General features: G+C 37.6%; 1 protein-coding gene across 8 annotated transcripts in view; it reads left to right on the top strand.

Annotated features, from left to right (window-relative positions):
- The window catches only part of BCAS3 (BCAS3 microtubule associated cell migration factor), a 354,038-nt gene that overhangs the window by 140,071 nt on the left and 189,037 nt on the right, over positions 1–24,930 (top strand). For all 8 annotated transcript variants that reach the window (XM_032200766.1, XM_032200765.1, XM_032200763.1 and 5 more), the window contains 5 exons: positions 1,892–2,016; positions 2,642–2,807; positions 3,993–4,093; positions 20,081–20,181; positions 23,772–23,968. In XM_032200766.1, coding sequence (XP_032056657.1) covers positions 1,892–2,016; positions 2,642–2,807; positions 3,993–4,093; positions 20,081–20,181; positions 23,772–23,968 — 690 coding nt within the window. The remainder of the gene's footprint in view (positions 1–1,891; positions 2,017–2,641; positions 2,808–3,992; positions 4,094–20,080; positions 20,182–23,771; positions 23,969–24,930) is intronic.

The raw sequence follows: 24,930 nt of genomic DNA, 5'->3' as shown, positions 1-24,930 counted from the left end.
TGTTGTTGTGGTGGTGTTTGTTTTCTGTTTCGTTTTGTTTTTAACAAATGTGACCATAGGCTTGCCGTATGTGTGATTTATGGCAGGTAGCTTAGCTCCTCTGTGCTTCAGTGGGTCCATCTGTAAAAGTGGTGGAGCGATACTTTACAAAGTGTTGGGAAGCTCAACTACTATTTTTTAAAATCCCTTTCAGAAACCTGGCTGAAAATACAAAGCAAGTGCAAACAATTAGTTTTTTTTCCCATTTTCATGTGACCTCATTTCCAGTAGGTATAGAAAAAGTATTTGCTGCTTCAAGGAGAAGGCAATTTTAAATGTTTCAAGTTGCACGACAGCAATCAAGGAGGCTATGTGTTTTTAACCATATGCCATATTTTACACGTGTCACTTACTACAGCTAGTTGCTGGAATTGTTGGAAGGAAATCAAGTGTTTGAGATCAGGGAGAGTTTTGCCATGTATTTCAGTGAGATCTGGCTTCAGCTTTAGGGTAGCAAGACAAGACTTCAGCCAGGTGCAGTCTCTGCAGCCAGGTGCAGAAGTTCTAGAGAAGCCCAGCTTATAGAATAATCCTGGTTTAGAATGCTTTTCTTACGTTATTTTTCATTATATTGATTTTGGATATTAAGTCTTTTCCTGCTTTAGTATCCCTGTTGGTTCATTCTGTTGAACCCCTTCACCCATATACAAGTAATTTCTAATCAACAACAAAAAAAAGAGTAGTATGAATTAAATATCATTATACTTCTGCATAGTGTTTTAATTGCTTTTTGCCACTTTAAAGTATTTTTCTGCTGCTAAAGTTCATAATACTGCAATACTGTGTTTGCACGTCTATATATACACACGCTCTTAGGACTGAAGAGCATTACTTAAAAATGAATAAGAATGTGACAGTATAATAGAGGCTGATATAATGTGGAATAAGAAATTAATAGAAGAAAAATGGAAAGGAGGGAGAGGTAGCAAGAGAAGGGAGCAGTGAAGTAGAATAAAAGAAAGGGAGATAACTTACAAAAATGGGGAAAAAATGGAACACAGAGAAGAAGGAATCCTGCGTGAACTTCTCAAACAGCTTTTCCATTAAGGAAAGGATGAAATCCAGGTGTAATGAACTGAGGAAATGGGCAGTGCTCTGAGAAGTTCTGAATTTATACAAACCAGAATGTTGCATATCCTCAGATTCATTTAAGGAGCTGAAGAAGAAAATAAAAACACGACATGATGCAATGACGTAATTATAAACCACTATACCTGCTACATGCATATTGTGAAGTTTCAGATGAGCATCTTTCTTAATCTCTTTTTATATGATATAATTACTGATTTGTTTTAACACGTAGCACATGAGTGTGTGTATTGTTTCCCTTTCCTTGTATCCTCCGCATGTTGTTCCCTCTTTCCCTTTTGCCCACATCACATCTATTTTAATGGTTTCAGTGGCATCAGTTACTGCGCCAGCTTATAATTGATCAGCAGTCAATTTTACCATTATTTCTAACTATCTTTTTAAAATGCAAGAAAATACCAATCACCTAAATGACTGACCCAGCATCTGTATTTTCATTCCCAAAGGACTTGTAATTATAAATGTTTATATTCACTTAAGAAGTTGTTTCCGTTGAATGCAAATATTCAATATTGGGTCTTTCAAACAGTCCAACCAACTCTTCATTATGAGCCAGTGCTGTTCTTCAAGTTAATGAGTTCAGTGATGAAGGGGAATTTGGAACCTATTATCCAGAAACACTAAGCATCTGTAAATCCTACTAAATCTTATGGGAGCTGCAGATATTTAGCACTTCTGAATTTACGTCTTTTGACTGTTAAGCAAAGGACGTCTTAATTTTTGAGAATTAATTTTCATAATTCTATTTTATTTTTTCTTTAAGCAAAACCAAACCAGCTCCACAAATTTCACCCAGTAAGTCTATGGGAGGAGAGTTTTGTGTTGCTGCAGTCTTTGGATCATCAAGGTCATGGTTTGCAAACAATCCAGGGCTAAAAAGAGAAAAAGGTAGGTATATTGCAAATCTAGGCTTTGCATTTAAATTTGAATTCTCTGTTTTTTGTTTTTTGTTTTTTTTTTTTTTTTTCATTTTGTGGTAACTTGTGAACATATTGGGTGATTTTGTTTCTGAAATTCTGTATCAATGGAGATTTTTATGGACTTGCAGTTGAGATAATTCAGGTAAATAGGACTATTTACAGGAAATTTAAATTAGCTAAACAAACCACTGTGATTTATAATGTTATATATAGACGGAAAACAAACTTTGATAGTTCAATCCAAAGACACTGTGTGAAGCTTCCCATAAAAAGCTGGGAGGTAAAGGTGAGATACCTTTTCTAAAGCAGATGTTTGTCAATGTGTAGTTAATTGAATACATGTTGGTGAGAAAACATTCCCCTACTCTTACATGTGGTATTTATAGTTTTCTGAAGCAAGGGAAGAATTAACTGTGCTTTGTATGATTTTCTCTTTGGCTCTCCAGGTCTTTCACTCTTTTTAATTCATATATTTTACCACAAGTTTATTAAGCTAAGTGACTTACAAGAATAAAGAGTCTACTATTTCTGTTAAAAAATAATCTGTTTCTACTGTTGTATTGCAATAAGATTTTCTTTCTTCTTTCAAACAGATCAATCGAAACAGTTTGTAGTGGAGTCACTGTATATTATCAGCTGCTATGGCAGCCTGGTGGAGCATGTATTGGAGCCACGTCCACTCAGCACCGCTCCGAAGATCAGTGATGACACGCCCTTGGAAATGATGACGTGCCCAAGAGCCAGCTGGACTTTGGTTAGGTACTTCATTTCTTTTTATTTTTTCTCCTTTTTGTCCAGAAAATGATTATGAATTCTTTCTTTGGAAGGGATGAATGAACTACATCATGATTTTCCTCCTTATTTTATCCTACCGTTCTTCATTGAAAGAGAAGTCTCTCAAATTTGAGCCTGACATAGGATGTGGTTCTGTCAGTGCTTCTGTCTGATTGGGAGCTTGCCATTGAAATACTTCTGTAGACATAGAGCTCCATGAACATGGAATAGAGATCTTTATGAACTGGTGATTTTAAATGATCGGACTGTATTTTTTTTTTTATAAAAGGACTGGAAACAATTATTCTAGTTGTGTATTGTATATTTAATTGTGTATTTTAATTATTTTAGTAGTGTTACAATACAGAATTCTGCCATGAGACAAGTGTGAGGTTTCCAAGATGAAGCATTGCAGAGTTAGGCAAGTTATCCTGTAAGTAGCTGAAGGTAGCATTTCTTGAGATAGTTGAAGAAATTATTCCTGACATGTGGAGGAAAGTAAACAAAAATTGATGAGAAACTGTTGTCAGTGCTTTTGATGTTTTAAAATATTTTTATATCGATTTTTCTTGGCTCCTATATTCCTTAGTGCTGCTTATTGCTGGACTAGATTGATCAATACTTGATTTACCAAGCTATTTAGGAATGGCCCACCCTAATTAAAATTACAACACAGACTTCTAGACCATTATTGTTGAAATGAGTAGGTTGTAATGGAATTGAAAATTCTAATTGGATCAATAGTCCATAACTTTACACAGCTTTATTTTCACAGTTTGTAAATGCTCAATGACTTTACAGTATCGAAGCAATGCTAGTTAACAGAACAAAAAAGTTCCCCAGGTTCCGTTGTGTGTTTATATTAAATAATGTTAGCATGACATACGGCGGTCCTAAACGTATTTACCAGCTTAATCAAAACCGCCTTCGTCATTTTTTGTGTGCAGTGTATGCTGCCGTCAACAAACAACTATTGTCTTTTCTTCACAATCTGCACGATTTGGTCATGCTGCTCAACTGCCTGTGGTGTATTTCAGTGTTTGAACAAGCTAATTTAAATAATTACAAACATTTTCTGAGCTTGTATAGATAATTATATGTGATGACAGAAACACTGATTTACATTCTCTGTATTAGCTTAAATATTAATAGTCTTGTGTTTTACCTCAGAACTCCTCAGTGGAATGAACTCCAACCACCATTTAATGCAAACCATCCACTGCTCCTGGCTGCAGATGCAGTACAGTACTACCAGTATCTTCTTGCTGGCTGTAAGTAGCTGACAACTTTTTGTCTTCTGTGCAAGTTTTAAGCTGAGTGTGACTTTCTGAAACAGTTTTTCAGCCTGCATTCCTCAAACAAAATGGCAACAGTTGTCCAAGACAATTTCTAAAAATGTGAATGAACTAGCAGGAGGCAGCACTTTTGTGTGAGATATCATTGAAATGTGATGAAGATTTAGAGACAACTTACCATGAAGGATGAAATCAGTTTATTTCAGAAATGTAGCAGTGTACTGGCAATAATATAATTACAGGAAGGTAAAATGTTTCTGCGGTTTTCCATTATAAAATTCCACAGGGATAAAAGTAGCTCTTTTTACAGGTTAAAATAATGCCTTAAAAGCTGAGGTTCAGTGAAGAATTTTTAAAACGAAAACATGTAGTTCAGTATTTATGACAAAAGTCCAGAAAAGAATAGTAACTGTTTCTTTCTTTAGATAATTTTATAATCAGAGAATTTTGCTAGCCAGGTTTATGATAAAGTTTATTAATTTTAAAGGTTGTTATCTTATAAAATTCAATAAGTTTTGCTGCTTCTTTGCAAATAAGCCAAAAAGTTCACTATTTTATGAACTAGATGCTCATTTACCATGTATGTATGGAATGTACAGTAAGTATTTTCATGCATAAACTTTATAATGTGTGCTAGAAATAATGCTCTGATTTTCTCTTTCCTTTTTTTCTTTTTTAAGAATATGCCAAAATGCATATGTTGTATTAAAATACAATAAACTATAGGAAAAAGGACACCGTAAGGCACCTCCTGACTGCTAACTTATGTTGAGTAAATGCATGTTGTGTTAGAAATTGGGAAGCAGTAGGCACACCTACAAGTAGGTATGTAGTAATGTAGATCTGAGTGCATCTGTGCAGCAGAAACATTTATTTGTTTCAGTACATATTCACCTCAGAAAAGAGCTTCTTGTAACAAACTATATTAGTAATGGATAGCAGATGTAGTTTCTTTCTGATACAAATCAAAGTTGGGAGGCTACCACATAGGCAAAAAGTGAGTACTTGGCAAGTCTTTCAGGTGTGACCATTAGATGCCTTAAAGTCTTCAGGTTTTCCTCCTCTCACTTCCCTTGCTTTTAGCCATTTCCTCTCGTGATTTCTATATTCAGTGACAACTAAGTGTATCTGCATTTTCCCAGTCCCCTGGAAATCCTGATTCTGGCTACTTCCAGACAGTCTCAGGCAACTGCTTCCTCGGGAATAGAAGAATATTAAGTCAATAGCAAGTGCCTCTTTTTTTAACTAGGGTGTAGTCAAGTTGAAGTGATAGAAGAGTCAAAGTTTCACAAGGGAACACCTCCTGGAATATGCAGAGGTATTCATGGGGATATTGGGCCCTCTGTGCAGGTGTCAGTGCAGCTAACACCAGCACGTTATGTGACACAGGCATTTAAGATGCAGAGGAACCTGGGCCAAAAGGCAGTGTGAACGTGACTTGTAAAAGTGACGTTGGCACCAGATCAGATGTGTTACTTCTAGCTGTCCATCTGTTGCATGCCCTCAGAGCTCATAACATTGCGGAAAACTACAAGGCCAGGTTCTTCCTTTTTCCAGGCTGCTTAAAAAAGGGAAGAAAACTGAAACTTTAGAAAATAATCTGAAGAAGTAATTAATAGCACCCAAAACCAAGTGCGCTGTGCATTTCTATCAGATTTTTCTTCTAGATTTCTGTATTATTTTGCTTTCACATGCATAGGCATGTAAGTTATGCTTTGAGATGAAAGGTCATTGCAAGGATGCTTGCTGGTTGTATAATATTTTGTAATGTAAATTTAAAATAGATCACTGTTTCGAATGAGTATGTCTAAAATCAGATGTGCAAGCCTATGCTTAAATTTTCGCATAAGTATTTTGAAGCATTGAGTCCTATCAGGTCAACAAATACATTTGTAGTTTTTATCAAAGCCTTTGATCAAGGACTGTCAAAGTCCTATTGACAACAGAGCATAGGTCTAATTTCATAATGTAGCTTAAGGTAACTGCTGCCACGCAGTCTGCTTATGTTGCCAATGATTCATTTTGGTATTTATATATTTATCCATTGCTTATGCACCTGTTGCTGGTGATGGCATTAAATGATAATGGCATTTTATGATAATGAGATAAAAAAAAGGCATACTTAGGTTCACTCACAGAAACTGCAGTGTTTCAAGAAGTCACGTTTAGCTCGGCATATTTGTGAGGAAAAACATCATCTGTTTTCTGCCACCAAGGAGGTGGAGTTAAGACCCCATTCTAGCAGTTTTCTGTAACGTATATCCTGCCATCCTGTTAGTAGTTAAAATATCTATGTAAGACAGAGCGTTTAGACAAAAGGATACTGTCTGTTGCTGTGTGCATTTATTGTTCTTTAGGGCTGTCGGGCCTCTTGCTTTGCTGAACTATCTAACAACCAGACTATCAAACGTAGTGTCTTCAGGGAAAACAGCAATACTGAGTCATCTTGAAACGCTCTCCACAGCGAGCTTTAATTCACAGATGCTTGCTATGTTTGTGAGTCCTTGCAGCTTGTCTGTTTAGGCCACATTCCTTTCCCCCACTCCCCAAATTCTGTGCTCTAGCTGATGTCTGTCTCTTCCAGACTGTCTTTCAGCTATGTCTCCTGCAGACTGTCAAGCGTATAAATACAGAAAGTATTGCATGTCGCATGCAGTTATTGCAGCATGAGTCCAAAAGCACAGAATGCTGTCTGGAGAATTTTGGACACTTAGTACAAGTAGTTTGTATACTTTTGGGTTTCTGTTGAAATTTAAGTAATGTATAGATACCGTCTGAACAAAAGCCTTTCTGTGAGCATTAATGGTCGTATACACAGACAGGCTTACCCCACCTCCTGAAATTAGGGATGGATGAGACTCACTCTGTATATCATTAACAGGTCAAGTACCGTGCAATTCAAATATTTTTGTACTGGAATCTTTTTAATGGAAGAGGAATGAGGGATTCCAACAAAGTAATGATTTTGTATTATTTGAATTACAGTGAACAATTTTAATTCGGGTTTTAATTCATTTAGAAGGATTTTTTTAAGATGAGTGTGGAATGTGGAAAAACACAGAATAATAAACAGTAGAGACAAAAAAAAAATAGAGAACATAGTAAAAATAGCATTAACAGAAATTTGTGTATATGTGATCTTCTTTGAAGTTTTATTTGTCTTCTGGATTTGTTATATCTGAAGATACTCAGTGAACTTTCTGAAAAAGTGGAGTCAAAACAGGATTCACACAAAGAATCCAAAGCACCTGTTAGCTTTCCCCCCACTAAATACACGCTAAAATGAAGTTATCTGGCTCTGCTTACCTGTAGTAATGTAATGAGTTGACATTAGCTGCAGCCTGTGGTTTGATGTGCTATCACTTCCGTCAGTAAGTTTAATTGCCAGCAAATGGCTAAATAGGAGGTTTAGGGTGAATGTTACATCTGTCTGCCACGTTAGTGGTAAGAGGAATTCTGGCGCCGTTTCAGGGTCACTATTTGTATCTGTCTATCAGAGGTAGAATACAGCGGTTTCTCTCAGTTTCTGTATAGCATTTCTGCCAATTGTTTGGCTCCATTAAGTGTGCAGGGGAAATAAAAGCCTGAATGACCAAGTCACAAGGGGGTATAGATAGACCCTTTCTTTGTCCACACTCAGAACATTGCATTAGGTCTCATTATCCATTTATAATAAGTGACCTTTGCCCCCTGGGTCATTGAAAAATACTCAGTGTGCTTTTTAGCACAGAGTACCTCTGTCAGCAGACGGACAGAACAATGAAACGTCTGGCAGTCTACTTGGAGGGCTATACTTTGCAGGTTTTCATAAATATGCAGGCTGATGCCAAAGCACAGGACCAAAATCTGTTTTAGTCTCTGAAAAGTATGAAGTTGGCCACTAAATTATTGTAATAAAAAAAGGAGGTTTCAAAAATACTGCACTTAGGTATTTAGTTAGGCATGGTTTGGTTTGGCTTTTAATGTTTTTAAAGGTTCCTAAATTTCATTCACAGCTAGTAAGGAAGTAACAAGGAACCATTGTTTGAAGAAGTATTTTGTACAACAAGTGTCCAAGACCTTTATCCCAGGGGTTTTCGTAAGTGGATTAGCACAGCTGTTTGATTGCTTTGAGGTCATCTGTGACATCTGCTGCAAAAACCTGGATCAGACTATGCAGTTTGTGTCTACCTGAGCATGGTATTGCAGCCATGGCTGGTGCAAGAGGTGAGAAAGTGGGTAGCAGGAGATGTGAACTCTTCTCTAAGTTCATAGCTGGAAAGTGAATTTACATTTTAAATTCTACAGCATGCTGGCCTGCTTCTGTTTCAGGCTTTTTGCAGTTGGTCAGAGTGAAAATAAGTCTTGAGAATCTCCTTGGCTTCTTGTGGAGCAGATTACAGATTTGCTTTTATTTTTGTAAGAGTCCATCGTGGAAGCCTAAGATATATTACAACCTTCAGATCTTCAGTGTGGGGTGTTAGTTGCTAGATGTTTCTCTCCTACCCTTGTCAGGTTTAACACCTAGTATTTTATCTTATTTGTGTCTCTAGCATTCACTTTTTATTTGCCAATGTTCTGTGCAACTCATAAATCTAATCACATCAAAGGAAGGAAACGTAGTCCCATTTGTTATATTTTTTTCTTAAAATATAAATACCTTCACCTGGTACAGTTAGACTGACATTCATAACATGATAGCACGAGGAGAGCTGTGCAAAGCACTGCCTGCAAACATCGGAGGTATCTGTAGTTCAGATCCCTGAAACATGGATGACTCACGTGTTAATGAAAAAAAAACACCTCAAAATCAGAGCAAAAACTCCCCAAAAAAGTATTGAATAAAATGAATTATTATTTCTATCCTCTGACTCTGGAAAGGGCACCTTCACATTCCTGGCAAGAGTTTTGACTCATCAGGACCAATTTTGTGGAGACAACCTGCAGTTGTCAGAAGCAGGCCAGTGACAAGAATTAATATATTAACTGGTATGCAGTACTCTTTGACAAATTGCTTACTAAATACATCAAAATTGATTGGACATTCTGTGTTTAAATTGACAAATGACTGCATTAGGGGAAGGAGGGAAATCCATTAATTACAGCTGCCCTCAACCATAGGAAATGTAATCGTATAAATATAGATTTTGTTAAAACAAAAGTCTCTACTTTACTATAGTGTTGCTGGTAAGTGTACTTGCACCTCTTTGCTATTAAACCTCCAATAGGAGGTTTTGAAGACAGATCTTTGCAATTGGCTTTTAAATAATCAAAGACCATTTCTGTTGTGTTAAAAGGAATGATGCAGTGTTTTCTTTATCCCACTCTGACCACTTCTGGAAATTGTGCTCCACTCTCAGAAAAATAGACATGTAGCTGAGGCTTCTGCTGTCTCATTAATTGCTTATTGTAAATGCCACGTAATTCATATTTCACAATTTTAGGATTTGAAGCAGTGCTCAGTATTCTCCTCCTTTGTTCCTGTTCTGGTCTCCAAGTAATACTTCCATGGCTGTTACTTATTTCTGAGTAAGAATTTGCACTTGAGTTAGGCCTGAAGATATAATCAGTTTTATAGACTTCGTTAAGGGATTCCTGGAAAGATTAAGGTCTACATTTATGGCTGCCTTTGACTTTTGGGTGTTACAACAGATTTTCATTTCTAGACCAACTGTTATGCATATCTTGCATTTTACTGAAAATGGCTTTCAATAGAAGTCAAACTTAATAACTCTTCATTGTCTTCAAAGGGAGGGGTTTAACCTTTCTTCATTGTTTGTTTGGGGTAGATGATAACACAATTTATACAGATAATCTGAACGCTGACATCCTGTTTGCACTTCCTGCTCCCTTGTATGAAAGCTATGCACCCTGAGCAAGACTTTTGTTTCTAAGCAACATTGTGGTTCTTTATTGCCTATTTTATATTCCTTCCATACATTCCATTGATGGAAATAAAAATTCCATGCATCTAACTAGTGAGTATTGTGCAGTGGAAAGTGGGACTCAGAATAAGAGTAGAAAGTGTATTAAATAACTGTGAATATGTGCTGTGAAGACAGATACTATGAAAAACAAGCTATGATGCACGTAATCATAGCCACGCTGCTGCCATTTGAGTTAGGCCGGGCAGGTACAGTAAGGAATCTGGTCATTCTGGTCTGCTGGCCTTTTTCTGTGTGCAGCAGAGCACAGGATGGCAGCCAGGTAATAACAGGCTAACGAACTGGGACTGGTGATTAGTCACAGTATTCCACTGCGTCTCAGCCTTCTACCCCTGTTTTTTTCTTGCACTCTTTTCTATATATGTATTTAATAGTGTGGTTATTCTCTCACTGATGTGAAAGAATATCTATTATGGTACGTGCCAAACACACAAATACATATATCTGTTGTGTGTGTGTGGATAGTATGGTCTGCGAGGCAAGAGCTGCATCTCGCTGTGTATATGTTCAATGTCTGTCACAACAGAGCTCGATTCCAAATAATAAAACTGATCACAACCAGAGCCAGCTCTGTAACCACAATTATGCTATCATGTAGTTATGAGGTGTTCAAAGCCTTCTTGCTCTGTTCCTGAGAGCAAGCTCTCTGCGTGGCTGTGGTCAGATGTGAGTTGGGCTGGAGGAGGTGAAGCAGGCAGTGCTCGCAGCGGCCCATCGGCGTCTCTGCTGACGGTACTGGTTCTGCAGCAGCACTGGTGGCACTTCAGAGCACAGTTCCACATAATCTGCTGATGAAGGCTATCTAAGCAAAGCTCTCCGACCTTATGTTGAAGTGGGTGAAGCCCACTTGAGTTTACACAAGCTGCAGTGCTCTGAACCCTATAGCGGGGCCAGAACAAGCACTGGTGAGTGCGTTAACATTTCAACGTGCCATAATTTTTATGCACTGTTCATACGAATGTTGTCTAAACAATGCACCTGTACAGCACAGATGGGGGCCTGTCCACAAAATTGTGTTAATCGAGTGTTCTGGGCTTAAACGAGCAGCTGCAAGACCCAGCATAGCACACGCAGTTCATGGAGGGTCAGAGTGACAGAGGGGAGGGTTGCAGAACTAAGGGCAGTCTGCAGAGAGGCAGGGGGGAGGCTCCTTTGTCAGTGCTGAGCAAACATACAAACAGCCTTTCGGTAGATTGGGTGATTCTGCTAGGTTTTGTGACCCCTACTCTCAGCAAGAGTATTGCAGCTAACCGTGTTAGCTGTTAGAGCAATAGACTTAAAGATGGGAAACAGCGATGTGTTGTTGGGGTATTCTGTGTACGGCCAGCACACAGCGGAGATTTCACATACTTAACTTGAGTACATATGTTTAACTTTATTATCCAGATGGGAAATTATATATATATTTTTTATATTTTCTGGATTGTCAGATTGCCGTTACTATTCTTCCTACTTGAAATCATCTCTAGCTAGTGTATCCTTTTCATGAAATTGTAATTTGTTACTGCCATATAGTAAATGAATTTCCTGGATCTGTGCATCAGTAGCTTCTACGGAGTTTTCAGATATCCTTAAAAGTCCAGATCTTTGTGGAATGATTTTATAATTCCTTGAAATTTCAGAGGACTTTTTTTCTACATCCAAATAAACCACTAATTTCAGAATTTTAGAGAACTAATTATAAATTGCAACATTGAAACAGGTTTGGTATAGTGTTCTCACAAATCTTTCTATTCAGCATTTCAAGTTAAAATAGGTCTGGGTCCCACCCCTCCTTTTCTTCCCTTTGCATTTCATTGACTTCATAAAAATATCTAAAAATATATTTTATATTGTCTGATTTGTTAAATTTTGTTTTGTATTTTCACGGTATCAACCACAGATTACTGAATAAGTATACTGGTTTTTTTGCTTTTTTTTTTTTTCTCTGAGTATTTGGGTTTTCCTGGCAGTAGTCACAAACAGTGAAAATATAATTTTCAGGTTTGCTTCTTACATTTGAACGCATAACAGATTGCAAGCTAATCTGGATCACCGTCCTGCTTCAAAAAAGATGTTTCTAATGAAATTGTAGTTCATGGTCTTTTTTTAAGGGGAAGCTAAGTTTCCCGAAAACTGTAACCTGTACTTCCTGCTCCCTACAGGAAACAGGATTAAGTGGTAAAGGGAAGCAAATTTAATTTCTGACTGAGCATTGGACTGATTGGGGTAAACAGAAACAGGTCAGGTATCATTCCATGAAAGAGCTGCATAACTGCATGTGAGCAATGTACTAAATCCTGATATGTTCTTCAGCCATAATTGCTGTTTGTGAAATAATATAGACAAGGTGGATAAAAATTAACTCTGTAGGGTGTTTTGGAGGCTGCCAACCTGTGTCAGTTTTTTGATATATATACATGGGCATGTGTATGGCTTCATCAGATTACTGAGGACTTGCCCATCTTAATCCGTATTTTATATACTAAATGCTGGAAACAGCACTGCATATAGGAATTAAAATACTTTCAGATGTGTACAAACAACAATAATGAACAAGGGCACATGCTGAAACAGTTCTTTACTATTCTTACATGGTCATCTGGAACTTCTTAGAGAGGGGTCCATCAACACGAAGGGGTCAGTTTTCAAAGCAGTGTACAGGGATTTAGCCGCGCGACTCCTATTGACGTTAATGGGAGTCAAACGGGTAAATCCCCACGCACCGCTTTGAAAATTTACTACTAAGCCTCTTGACTTCTCACTACATACTTTGATTGTAACAGTAATCCATGGTTAACATAATTTTCCCGACAATAATGTCAAACATACTTTTGAAGTCAGTGAATTATAGAAATAGTTACCTCTTCCATAATTCCTTAAAGATGGCCATCAGATGGATTTCACCACAGGTTTGTGCAGTTGAAATTATTCTTTAACTCAGGACAGAATATATATGTTATCCTTTGGTACAGAACTGATAGTCTGCTCACAGTCTGAACAAATAAAGTGTTGAACAGCCTTAAGGTGCTTGGTACTGGGAGGAATATCAGGTTCTAGCTCTGCCCAGATTAAATGCTCATTGTACTTCATGGCTTTCCTGTGGGAATTTAAGACAAGGAAGGGAGTTGAGCATGATGTAGATTCACCTCTCTTGTGGTGCAACCAAGAGTAACAGTGATGTCTGAATACCTGATCAGTACCTTTTTGGGGAAAAAAAAATCCAGGCTGTTGGCTGTCAAACCAGTGTAAAGTAAGGAGCAAGTAAAGCAGTCATCAAAGCTGGAGAAAACCTAAGGAGAATTCATATCCTGCTTGTAGTCCTGACTGTTCCTTTAAGATTAAAGTGCTGATACAGGGAATGGATAGTCTATAAAGCACCTAATAAACTGTGGTCAATATACAAATAACGAATGAATATAAGTCAATTGGTGTTACGAAATAACTGCTAGGCTGGCTAAGTTCCTGATTTGTAGGGTTTTTTAGTGTAATTTTATGATGTTTATGCATATAAGAATATCAGAAACAGTTATAACATTAGAAAAAATTGACAAGGGAGAAATTTTGGGTGAAAGAGTATATTTTAATTTGCATGGAATCCTCCTGCAGAAGTTTACATGGTAAAAAATGCATTAAAAACAGAACTTTGTTCACTAACATATAGCCACAAGTAAAAATACATAAACCATATCACCAAACTACAAACAGTTTATTTTAAATGTGGCTGTAAAAATTGTGTCTAAAAGCAAAATCTGGTTTTTGCTTTACTGTCAAACTTGAGCAGAGGTAGAGCCAGCAGTCGTAGAGCTACGTGCTGGAAGGGCAGGCGCAGGAACATGCGTGCAGTGAAACTGTTAGTTGTTGGACTCAAATTGCATGGAAAGCCTTTGCTGAAGCAAGTCACCCAACTGCAGGATAACAAAACCGACCTCTGTGGAAGTGAGATCCTATCTGTAAGAGGGAAAAGAGGTGGACCTGTTGGTTTTGAGGTGACGGCATGTAGACCTAGACCAGAACTGTCACATTCTACTTGTCACGCGTAACATGATGTAACCAATGCGCCAGTAGTTCCAGAGTAGCATGAAGTAAATCATTCAGATTGTGGAGTTTAATTTTAAAAGAAGTAATCCTGAAGCTTGTTGACAAGCATTTGATTACCTCAGGTCTCTAAGCCACTTGTGATCATTTTAGATGTAACTTAGGAATCACAGAAAAAGCATCAAAATCAGATGTTTGTGTGATTTATATGAAACCAGGGGGTATGCAATGTGTAGTTTGTATACCTGTTTCCCTTGCACGTAGATGAAGGACAGGCTTTGGCCTTGATGAATTAGTTAAGAGCACATTGTTTCTGTTTCTACTAGATTACAGAATCTTATTTCAAATGATAAATTCCTGTGTTTTCAGTTAAAATAAAGGAGAGTTTTCTGGGTGTCTGCATGCATGTGTGTATGGCAGGCAGCACAGAACAAATAGTCTTTATAGTCTGCAAATGCCTTTGTTTGCTCTTAATTTGGACAAACATACATCCTTTAGAAAAGAGCACATTGGGAATTTCGTATATAACTCTCAATTAAATCGAATTGTGTAAAGCTTATTTATATAAATGAGAAAATTAAAACCTTTTGGTTCAAGAAGTACACAAAACTAAGTAAAACTAATGATTTATTGTTCACAAATTAAAACCATAAGTGTGCACACAACAATTGAGCTGTAGTGTTTCTTTGTTCCAACACTTCTGTGCTGCTGAAAGATGACAATTTATAATTTTTGAATGAATAATGATTTGTCTTAGGTCTAGGTATTTATTGTATAATTATCCTGTCTGTGAACAAAAGCACTCTTTGTTAATTCCAATATTCACCAAACATGTGTATTAGTGTAGGTCTTGCTTACGCACCAAGGATGCCTATGCAAATTATTCCTGAGCTTAATAAAAATTGTTTGCTTTCTTATTTATCACTAAATGTCATGGCAAGGTTTCAAAAATTTTTTTTTTCATACTTAATCATTTAACTGTGTGAATTTGGTCCTAGAGTTTCAGAGGAATACCAGTTCAGATGTATTTCAGCCTTTGTTTTGGTTTGTGGAACTTTTGTCTCTGCAGTCATTTCTGTGCAATTTTCCTGGCGCTAACAGTTATCACCCAAGTGACTAAATTTGTAATGTTTTTTAGACCCTTGCCTTTAATGATCTTTGGTATAGTAGTAACATTAATCATGTTGCTGCACAGAAAGATGCATGTGGATTAATTTTATTTACTTATTTATTTATTTCCTTATTTATTTATTTTAACTTTACCTTAGAGCACTGGTAAGCACTTGCACCTTTTATTTTGAGGGATGAAAATGAAAGGACCATGTTCAGGTCAAGAAAGAAAATGATTAACAACAGTTTTCACTCAGATTCTGATTTTCCTTAGATAAAGGGGGAAAGGTTCGGTAGAAATAGTCAGAATAGAGGGATAGATAGGAATATATTCCAGACTTAGTGTTGATATAGATCACTTTTCACTGGAAGAACAGAGTCTGAAGTCCCCAGTAGCACTTTTGAGCAGCTCAAAGGTGGTTTTGCCTCTTACCAGATATTTATGACAAAGCCCTGATTTCTGCAGTGTAGCACTCCAGTTTTTAAAAAGTGACTTTGAATGCATGCAAGCTTGCTTACAGTTTTTGCATTTATGAATGATATTTGGAAACTCGTTTTATGCTGCATAGGTAAAAATTGTATGTTTTAATTCTCACCTTATATTTTTAAGAACTGTTCATTTTTTGTTGTAGGTTTTTTGTTGTTGTCTTTTTTTTTTTTTTTTCTCTGCAGGTATTTGTACAAATTACTGTGTTCGCTTAATTTTAAAGTAAACAGAGTTGCATTCTGATATTTGATACATGTTTGTTCCAGATGATGGAGTAAGCATAGCAAGAAATTAAAAATTGGCATAGCTCAGACACAAAACATTGGATTTATTGGCACTTGCAATTGCCAGTAAAATATCTCTGTGCAAGAAGGGCTTGCTCCTTGTCTGTGTTTGTGACACACATGACTTTTTCCCAATGAAAGAGAAATTATAAGAGTGCAAGAAAAAGTACTTGATAGAAAGCCATTGAAAATTTTTGAATTTTGAATTATTATTGTGTAGCATTATAGTGAAATTCTTTCAAAATTGAAAAGCTGTATGTTACAGCGTAAGAACATTTGAACTGATACGTAAGAAGCTGTTGTATTTTCAAGTTGGAATTCAGTTTTTTAAAGAATTAGGCAAGAAGATAAAATAGTACTTTTAGGCTAATTTCCTGGAAATGTCCCTCCAAACTTAAATTAATCTCATCCTGGAACTGAATAGTTGATAATGATGCAAGAGGTGTGTGACCCAGAAATGCAGAAAAAATCGCTTTTAGATTTTTAGGACATATTTGCTCCTATAGCTTCAAGGCCATTTTTAACTTGCAAAAAAATGACTGTATGTATATCTGTAATAAGCAGTACAGCAATGGCAAATCTCCAGCAAGGATCACTTGTCTTACAAGGTCATATCTCACAGAATGCTGCATGCTCCCACTAAGGGCAGTGGGAGTTGAGCGTGCTTTGCCTGTGGTAAGTCTGGGACCATCATTATGGGATCCTGCTATCAAAACCAGACTCTTTTTTAAATGCCTGCTTTTGTGATAGGTGTGGTACATAAATGCTATTTTATTAAATAGCAAAATAAATTACTGAGGTTTGACCTCAGCTGAGGCTTTATCACTGTTGCCCTGCTGGTGAACTCGAAGGCAGAGCGTTTCCGTGGAATTCAGCATGTCGTCACTTTTTGGTAGAAAGAGTTAATGCTGCAGCCCAAAGCTGCACTGAAGTGGGTTATCACGAGACCTGTGCAAAGCTGGGATTGTACAGGAAAAGGCAATACGGTGTAGGACCAAAACTGTTGTTAAAATTGAATTTTGTTTCTTTTTTTTCTGTCAAGCTGTCTTGAATATCCAGTAAAATGTAGTGTTCAGCTGGCCGTATGAGTATTGCACAGTGGAGAAATAGGGTGACGGAGCAGTGTGGATGCTGCTCCCCGGGCCAGCATTTTTGCTGCTAGTCACTGCATAGCAGTTTCCCGAATCTTGACAGCTCTAGTAGTTGCCCCTGGGATAGAAGGAACAAAAAAAAGTTCAGAACAGTCCATAAAGTTCCTGTTGGTTTGAAAGCAAAAACATCTGCTAGAGTCATGAGCAGTTTGTTAGCGGCGCTCGATAGCAGGAAAGCTGCAGTCGATCAGCTGTGCCCTCAGAAACAGGCGTTCCTGCAGTCAGTGCGATTTATGGTCAGGGAGTCGGGAGATATGGGGAAGATTAGGGCAACAGCAAAATGTGTCAAAATAATGGCTTTGTTTCGTTGGTTTCAAATATAAACTTCACCAGTAAGGGGGAAGTATGGATGTGTTGTTGTCATATTCAGGTATGTGCTGTGAATCGTCAGCAGTTTGGAACCCGGGACAGTGTGTGGATTTTCTTAATACCAAGTTTGATACGGGCTGGGCAGACCCATCTGTAAGTCACAGAAGCACATCTGTCACTGCAGTCATGACAGAGATGAATAGTTCCTATATTACTTTGAAAACTGATGAGCACACAGCGCTGCAATAACGCCCGGAGCTGCTGAGGCACGTGCGTGGGCAGGCCCAGGGCTTCTGAGGCATCCCTGGGCCTCGTGCTCGCCTCAGTGCGTGGCAGTGGCAGCCATTATGGGTGGCGGCTTCCTGTCACAACCTCTCCTGAGACTGGGCCTCTCTCTCTACGTATGTATTATATACCGGGCCTCTCTCTCTCTCTCTCTCTCTCTCTCTCTCTCTCTCTATATATATATATATATATATATATATTATCCTAATGTATTACACTTCTGTTGTGTAATAAGCTAGGCCCAGACCTGAGTTGGGAATACTGCAGCTTTCAGACCTCAGTGCAGTACGGAGGTGTTACCAATAGCTCCATGGCTGAGGTTGCGTTTAGATACCCACTTAAAAAAACAGGATGGAAATCCTTTTTATTTTTTCATATAATATATGGATTTATGAAAAGCCCGTGCTGTTTATATTGTAGAGGCGCCGTTCTGTATTTATGGTTACAGTTGTGTCTGCTTTGCCATTATAAATTCCTATTATTAGGAGTTTACAACATGCCTGTAAAAATTTGTAGTGGATGGAAACTTGACACATAAAGGTCAACCCCATAATAATGTAGTTCTTAAAAAACAATTTTAAAAACTTCGAGTCATTCTTAGATTATGTGAATATTAAAATATTGGTTCTAATTTTAGTATTGTCCGGTTTTTTATCACCATAGCATGAACTCTCATTTTACCACAGTAAAAAATGCCATTGTTGCATTTGCTTGTTGTGATTTGCTTTTGCAGTCTCTGTTCTTCCCTCAAGGTGGGTAGAGTTTCTCGGTGTTGAATCCGGGCCTCTGCCAGGCCCTGACAATAGGCAGGTACCAGAAAATGGCAAATAGCACCTGTCCTATGGTCTTGGGTGCTCACTTGGAGTGCGTTGGTTTTCTGCTTTCTCAAGCATGAAGTTTTAGTCAAAGCAATGTGATGCCGGTGCCTGAGAAGTAAAGTAGCTAGACTGTAAGCTTTGCTGACATCTTTAAAGGACTCAAGGACCAGGAATCATGAAATATTAATCTTCACAATAATGAGTTTAAAATTATCTGTCTTTTTTGTGGTAGCACTTGAACACTAAATTGTGGTATTCTCCAAAGTCGTATGCATAAATGGGAATAGTTTTAAAAGTGTTTTTGGATATTATGCAGTCTACAGAACTGAACAACTTGAAATTTTCTATTGCAATGAGTCCATATAAAGAGGAACAAGAGCAATGAATAACAAAATTAACTTAGTTTTGCTCTGTGAATTGAGGTTATTCATTCGTCTTTTGAAAACCACATGGACGTATTTAAGTCATTGTAGTAATGTAAGATTCTTATGATGCTGTTAATAAAAGGTTTACTGGTGAGCACTGTGGACAGATCTGATGGTGAGTCAAACCAAAAGTTTACCCAGCTGAGCATCTGTGGTAGTGGCTGGAAGGGAGGTGCTTCAGTTCTGTGGAGTTTGTAGGTTATGGGTTTCTTGAAGGTTGTGTCTGGACTGTTCTGCTTAATAGCTGCTGATGAATTTATCTCTCAGCTTGAAATAATGCCTCTTTCTAATTACTTGTGTCACTTGCAGCTGCAGGAAGGGTTTTCCTTATCTGTCCAAAGTTATCATGAGGTACTACGGAGTATTACCATAGAGCAATGTAACACTTGAATACAGAATTTGGTGTTTTAGAGGACAGTGAAATAGTCTCAGTATTTAGTCATTGTAGCAAATGAAAATACCAAACTTTGCTCTGTTGTGGATTCTTAACAAATATATTGTTAACTACTGTAACGGAAAGGTGACACTATGATAATGATGCCCTTACAATTGAATTGAAAGAAACATCAAAGCCTAAAAACCAAGTTGCTTATGAAGTCAGCTTTGAATTAACCATGGTAATGTCAAAATGAGAGCGATCTTTCAATTCATGAAGTCTTGGAGTAGTCTGTGTTCAAAGATAGCACCTGTCCCAGTGCCTCAGGATAGCTTTTGTCAGTGTGCAAATTTTCAGCAGTTCAGCAGTTCAAATTTTGCTGAAAAGTTTGCAGAAAAGGCTTACATCACTGACAGTGGCATTTCTCAGTGTTAAATACCTTAAGACAGATGATTGTCATCTGTTCTGGAACTGTTCTATCTGTTCACTTAGTATTTAAGGTTAAAAGAAGAAGAGTCAATTGGGTTATCATAGTAGCTGTATGTATACATTCAGGATTGAAGAACAAATCTCTTCATCACTTTTGATATCAGTATTTGAGCTCTTCCTGTGCTCCAGCATATCACCACAGATTTAGGGAAATACATATGTTTCTGTACCAATAACTTACTGAAAAATCTTTTTAAAAAAACATTTAAAAATAAATCTGATTTTTTTAATTTTCTTGTGTGTGTGTGTGTGTGTGTGTGTGTTTCGTTTGTTTTGTTTTGTTCTTAGTGGTTCCACCAGGAAGCCCTGGACCTATCACTCGACATGAGTCGTACGACAGCTTAGCATCTGACCACAGCGGACAAGAAGATGAAGAGTGGCTGTCACAGGTATGCTCTTATGGAACATTCCAGTACAAAAGAGAAACAGTAATAATGTCCACTAGAAATAAAATCTGCAACTTTGCTCAAAATTGAAAGTAAACTCCCAGGGGACCATGGCTATTGCTTTCTGTAAAGCTGACTTCACTGACTTAACGCTGTAGGAGTTTGACTGTCTTTATGTTTTATACAATGTATATTAAAAACTATATAAAGCCCCAGTCATTATTGGCACAAGTCACATCCTGGGCAAGTTCAGGGTGAAGTAGGAAGTTTCAGTAGTCCACAGAAATTACCTAACTACCTTCTTCTCCTGACGTGGTCCTCTTCAGACATGGATACAAAAGTGGGCTTGGAAAATAAGGATGCCTTTTCAGTCATGACCTGTGTTATACTCACTGAATTTTGGTGTAAAAATTGTAGATCAACTGGTTTATTTCCTTTTTTTCTTGATTTTCTGTTCCTGCATCCCAGCTGATAATTCCTTTGAGTTATGGCTAGATACAAATACTATGGTGTGTTAAAATAATCCTGCTTGGTGGAATATTTTTATATGAGATTAAGTCTTGGTAATTTTAGCCATCTTGCCTCGTTACAGTCAGTGAAGTTTCTTTTTAAGAACTCAGAAAATGCTTGATGATTCGGCTCAAAGCTTAACTTCAGTTTAAGAATGTAAGTCATTAATAATGCACTGAGAATTAGGTCCTGTTAGAAATAAAAGGCTAGAGAGAAATAAATAAATAAAATTTATGAATGCTTTGGATTTACCAAAGCAATTATAGGTACCTGATACGTGGTTTTCATCCTGACAAAATAGGTGGGTTTCCTTCATTTTAAGGACAATGTTATTATGGGAGTGATGCATTAAATGTGTTGCTGGGGTATGTGGCATCATTTCATGAATATGAAATACTTGTAGATGTGATTTGCTTTTCCTACTGGTACATAAATCATTCACAAAGTTTTCCTAAAATGAGAAGGTGGGTTTCCACATGCACCCCCCTGGGAGTTGCATTCATTGGGGAATCTATTCTTGTAAATCCACTTAACCTGGCCTAAATTTTCTAACATAGCTACACGTTCATGTAACTTGTTGGCTTAATTTGTCTCTGATTTCTCAAAACATAAAGATGGTGAAACTACTGGATCACTGTAGTCAGTGGGGATTTTGTGACTGAGCTTACTGGGGCCAAGATTTCACCTCTAGTAGTCCTTATACTTGTAAAGACTCTCCAGTACTGTTCGGATAGTTGAGCTTATTTGCCTATTTTGGTGACTTAGTATAGTGGGCAACCTCAGGGAAAAAGAGTGAGGTAAACCTATGTTATGGGGGTTGGTTTATTGCTAATTCTTGGAAGATAAACAATGTCAAAGGAATTAAGACTGCTCAGACTTCATCACATCTATCCCCCCACCAGACTAAATGTAAGGAAAAAAAAAAGTGACATCACTCAGAACACAGATAATTCAGAGATTGCTTCGGGAATGTTTAATTTTTGCTAAGTGAAACGAGTGATGATATCTCTTTTGAACAGGAAGATGCTAGCATTCTCCAAGCAAGCCACTTTAGATTAAGCCTAAAGTGCAAGTATGTTTTTCAAAATTAAAGTGTTGTTATCAACAGTAACAGCATGCAGTGAAAAAACACTGCCCTTCACTTCAACTTTTCAATTAGAACAGTGGGTAATGTGTGCTGTCAGTGTGAAGTAGATACAATATGTTTGTCCTGCACACAACAGGAGAGTGAATAGGAACATCTGGCCATAGCCTCAGTAAAATTGCAAAGGCATCTGTTTACCTCTCGGCTCTGTGACACTGATGGTTTCAAGCTTAAAATATACAGATTACTTTATCTGTGGCCTAATTTACACTGCTACATAAAAGCAACTTGACTCAGAAACATCTACAGTCGATCTGAGTTACGCTAAGATAAATGCAAAGGTGGAAATAGTGCTAAATAGGCTGTGCATTTGTCATTTTACGTTAGCAGAGGACTTAGAACATAATCCAGTGTTTAAAATTGTTTCTTAACGAATTAAGAATCAGTATTAATGCACATATATAAGAGTAAAGAAAACTGTAAGATGCACTTGCATGTCATAGAGATACAAAAATATATCTTGATGAACTTGCTTACTAAATTACATTCTTTGTGTGAAGCTAATCATTGTTTCAGCAAAAATTTATAGGAATTTAGCAGTCCATTTTTGTCATCTTAAAAATATGAGTTCACCAGAGCTTAATATTTTCATTTCACATTTCCTGCTTCTGATCTTTAAAAGCTGTTTTATTATTTTTTTTAATTGTATTACTGAGGAACGTTGTTTGCTCTTCTATTTACAAGGCTCAATCCTGATCATGTACATTGCTGAAAATGTTACATTCTTAAATTCCCATGGTTGTTTGTATTCCCAGAGTTGACATATTTCAGTCTGTAAAAGTCAGTACTCATGAGGTATAGAGCTATCACCATAAAAAGACATTTTTCAAAAACATTTTGGATGCATTTACTGAAATGTAACTTATTTTCTCAAGTTTATATCTAGTCTCATTGAGAGCCAATACCTAAAGGAAAATCTTAGTATTTGAATTTATTGTTTCTTAGGTACACCCTCTGTATTCTCTGTGCCTTTTGGAAGTAGGCATGGAACTGTGACACTTCTGTCTGTGTTTGTGTGTATATCCACATGTAAACATGCCCACAGATATGTATCTCATATGCACGTATAATATAAAGTACGTGTGGTTATTCATGGCAAGCAAACACCCTTAGCTTTGTTTTAATTGTCAGAATTTCAGTTAAATCAGTGTGTCAGCCCTCCTAAGCTCCGTGTTGCACATCCATGCTTGCCTGCCATCAGCATAGTAATGCTGAATGTGACCCGAGGTGCTCAGTGTCTCACGGTGCACTTCGCATTGCTCTCTGTTACAAATCTTGTTGCTTTCCAGCAAGATGGTCTCTGCCAGCAGTTTCCTCGGATATGCCAACAATAATTACGAGCTTTGATTTGAAATACAGTTCGTACTACATACATGTGAAGCGGTGCTGTTTAATGTGTGAACTTTTAGAGAGCAGCCGAAACATAGCTGTAACAGCTTGCTTTTAAAAAGTGTATCCCATGTCCCAGTCAGGATTGAAGGTACTGACAAGAAAATTTGGGGAAAATTAACTTTCAATTCCTCTGTCCACTTCAGGTAGGTGCAGGCAGAACCGTGATCCCCTATTTGCTGCCACAGCAGGAGACGTTTAGCAGTTGAGTTACAGCATGTATTTTGTCATGGCAGAGGGAGGAATGAACAGGACCAGATGAAGGTGGCCAGGATGGACTGACAGCCTCTTGAGCAGTTTTCAGAACTGGGTGCAGTGTCCTAAAGCTGATGGTTCAAGAGCTTTCACAGCTCTTCAAGAAGCTCTTGGCTTTGGCTACAGTATCCTTTCTCTAACAAAGATGTTCTGAAATTCAGTTTTTCCCTGAACTGATGGCACAAAATGCTCTTTTGCTTGAGAACAACAAGATTCTGGGGCTTCAGTGCACTGAAAGAACCACTCAGTGTATTAGGTTGCAGTTTTGTGTTGACCGTTTCCCATATTCCCACAGGTTGAAATAGTGACTCACACCGGGCCTCATCGGCGCCTGTGGATGGGCCCACAGTTCCAGTTCAAAACAATTCATCCCTCTGGCCAAACCACTGTCATTTCATCCAGTTCGTCAGTGCTGCAGTCGCATGGTCCCAGTGACACCCCACAGCCTCTTCTGGACTTCGATACAGATGATCTTGATCTCAATAGTCTCAGGTAAGAATAAGATGAATTTCTGAGCTGTTTCACATTTGTTGTGTGAGTACCTTACCTTATGCTTAAATGAGGCCATCTGTGTAGAACCTGTAATAGTTTTCACCAAGCTTGTCCAGATGAAAGTCTAAGAAAAGCGTATGACTCAACAACAATAAAAATTCATCCAGGCTAAACAGCTTAGATTCCATTTTGCCACCTCTTCCTGTGTAAATTACAATGAAAGATAGTAAAAAGTCTGTTCTTTCATTGTAGGTGGCCTCGAAAGGTGGCCTTGCTCACTGTTGTCTTAGCTTCTACAATTCTGCATTACTTAAAAAAATAATTCTCTCAGTCATGAGTAGGAGCGTTGTGCCATGAAGCGGTCAGTATGTTCAAAGAGTAAGGGAGCTTCTGGAATATTGTTCCCCTTCCCCCTTTGTTTTTTATTTTTATTTTTTCCTTTTCATTGCTTCCTTCTTTTTCCCTCCTTTTTCACGTATTTAATTCATCTGTTTTTTGACATTGGCTGATTTGGAATTGGGAAGGGGAGGCCTAGCAGAGTGGGGCTAAACGTGGATTTAAAGTTATGGATAGCAAGCAATTTTGTAGAACTCCTTTATGCACCATTTGTTTCTGTGCCCTGTCCAGTAGCTCTAAAGATATAACAACATCAACCAATGACCAGTCCCATTAAAAGCGAGCAGGTTGGCCTTGGGCTGAAAATACATGCTTTTAAAATGTGATTTCTCCTTGCATATGATTGCTCCTGCAAGTAAGAATATAAATGTAAAATATGTTATTAAATGATATTTTAATGTTATCCATATGCATACATTAACAGAAAGCAGAAAATTAAAAAATGAATATATATGTATATAAATGAATACATATATATACATGCACAACAAAAGTAGTAGGCATTTACAGATGTACCTCTTCTCCTAAACTGGTAAAGAAATTGTTGCTGTTCAGGAGGAATTTAG

This window comes from Aythya fuligula, chromosome 20, assembly GCF_009819795.1.
Source record: "Aythya fuligula isolate bAytFul2 chromosome 20, bAytFul2.pri, whole genome shotgun sequence".
Classification (NCBI taxonomy): domain Eukaryota; kingdom Metazoa; phylum Chordata; class Aves; order Anseriformes; family Anatidae; genus Aythya; species Aythya fuligula.
The sequence above is the reverse complement of the archived record's forward strand: the minus strand, read 5'-3'. Positions and strand labels throughout refer to the sequence as shown.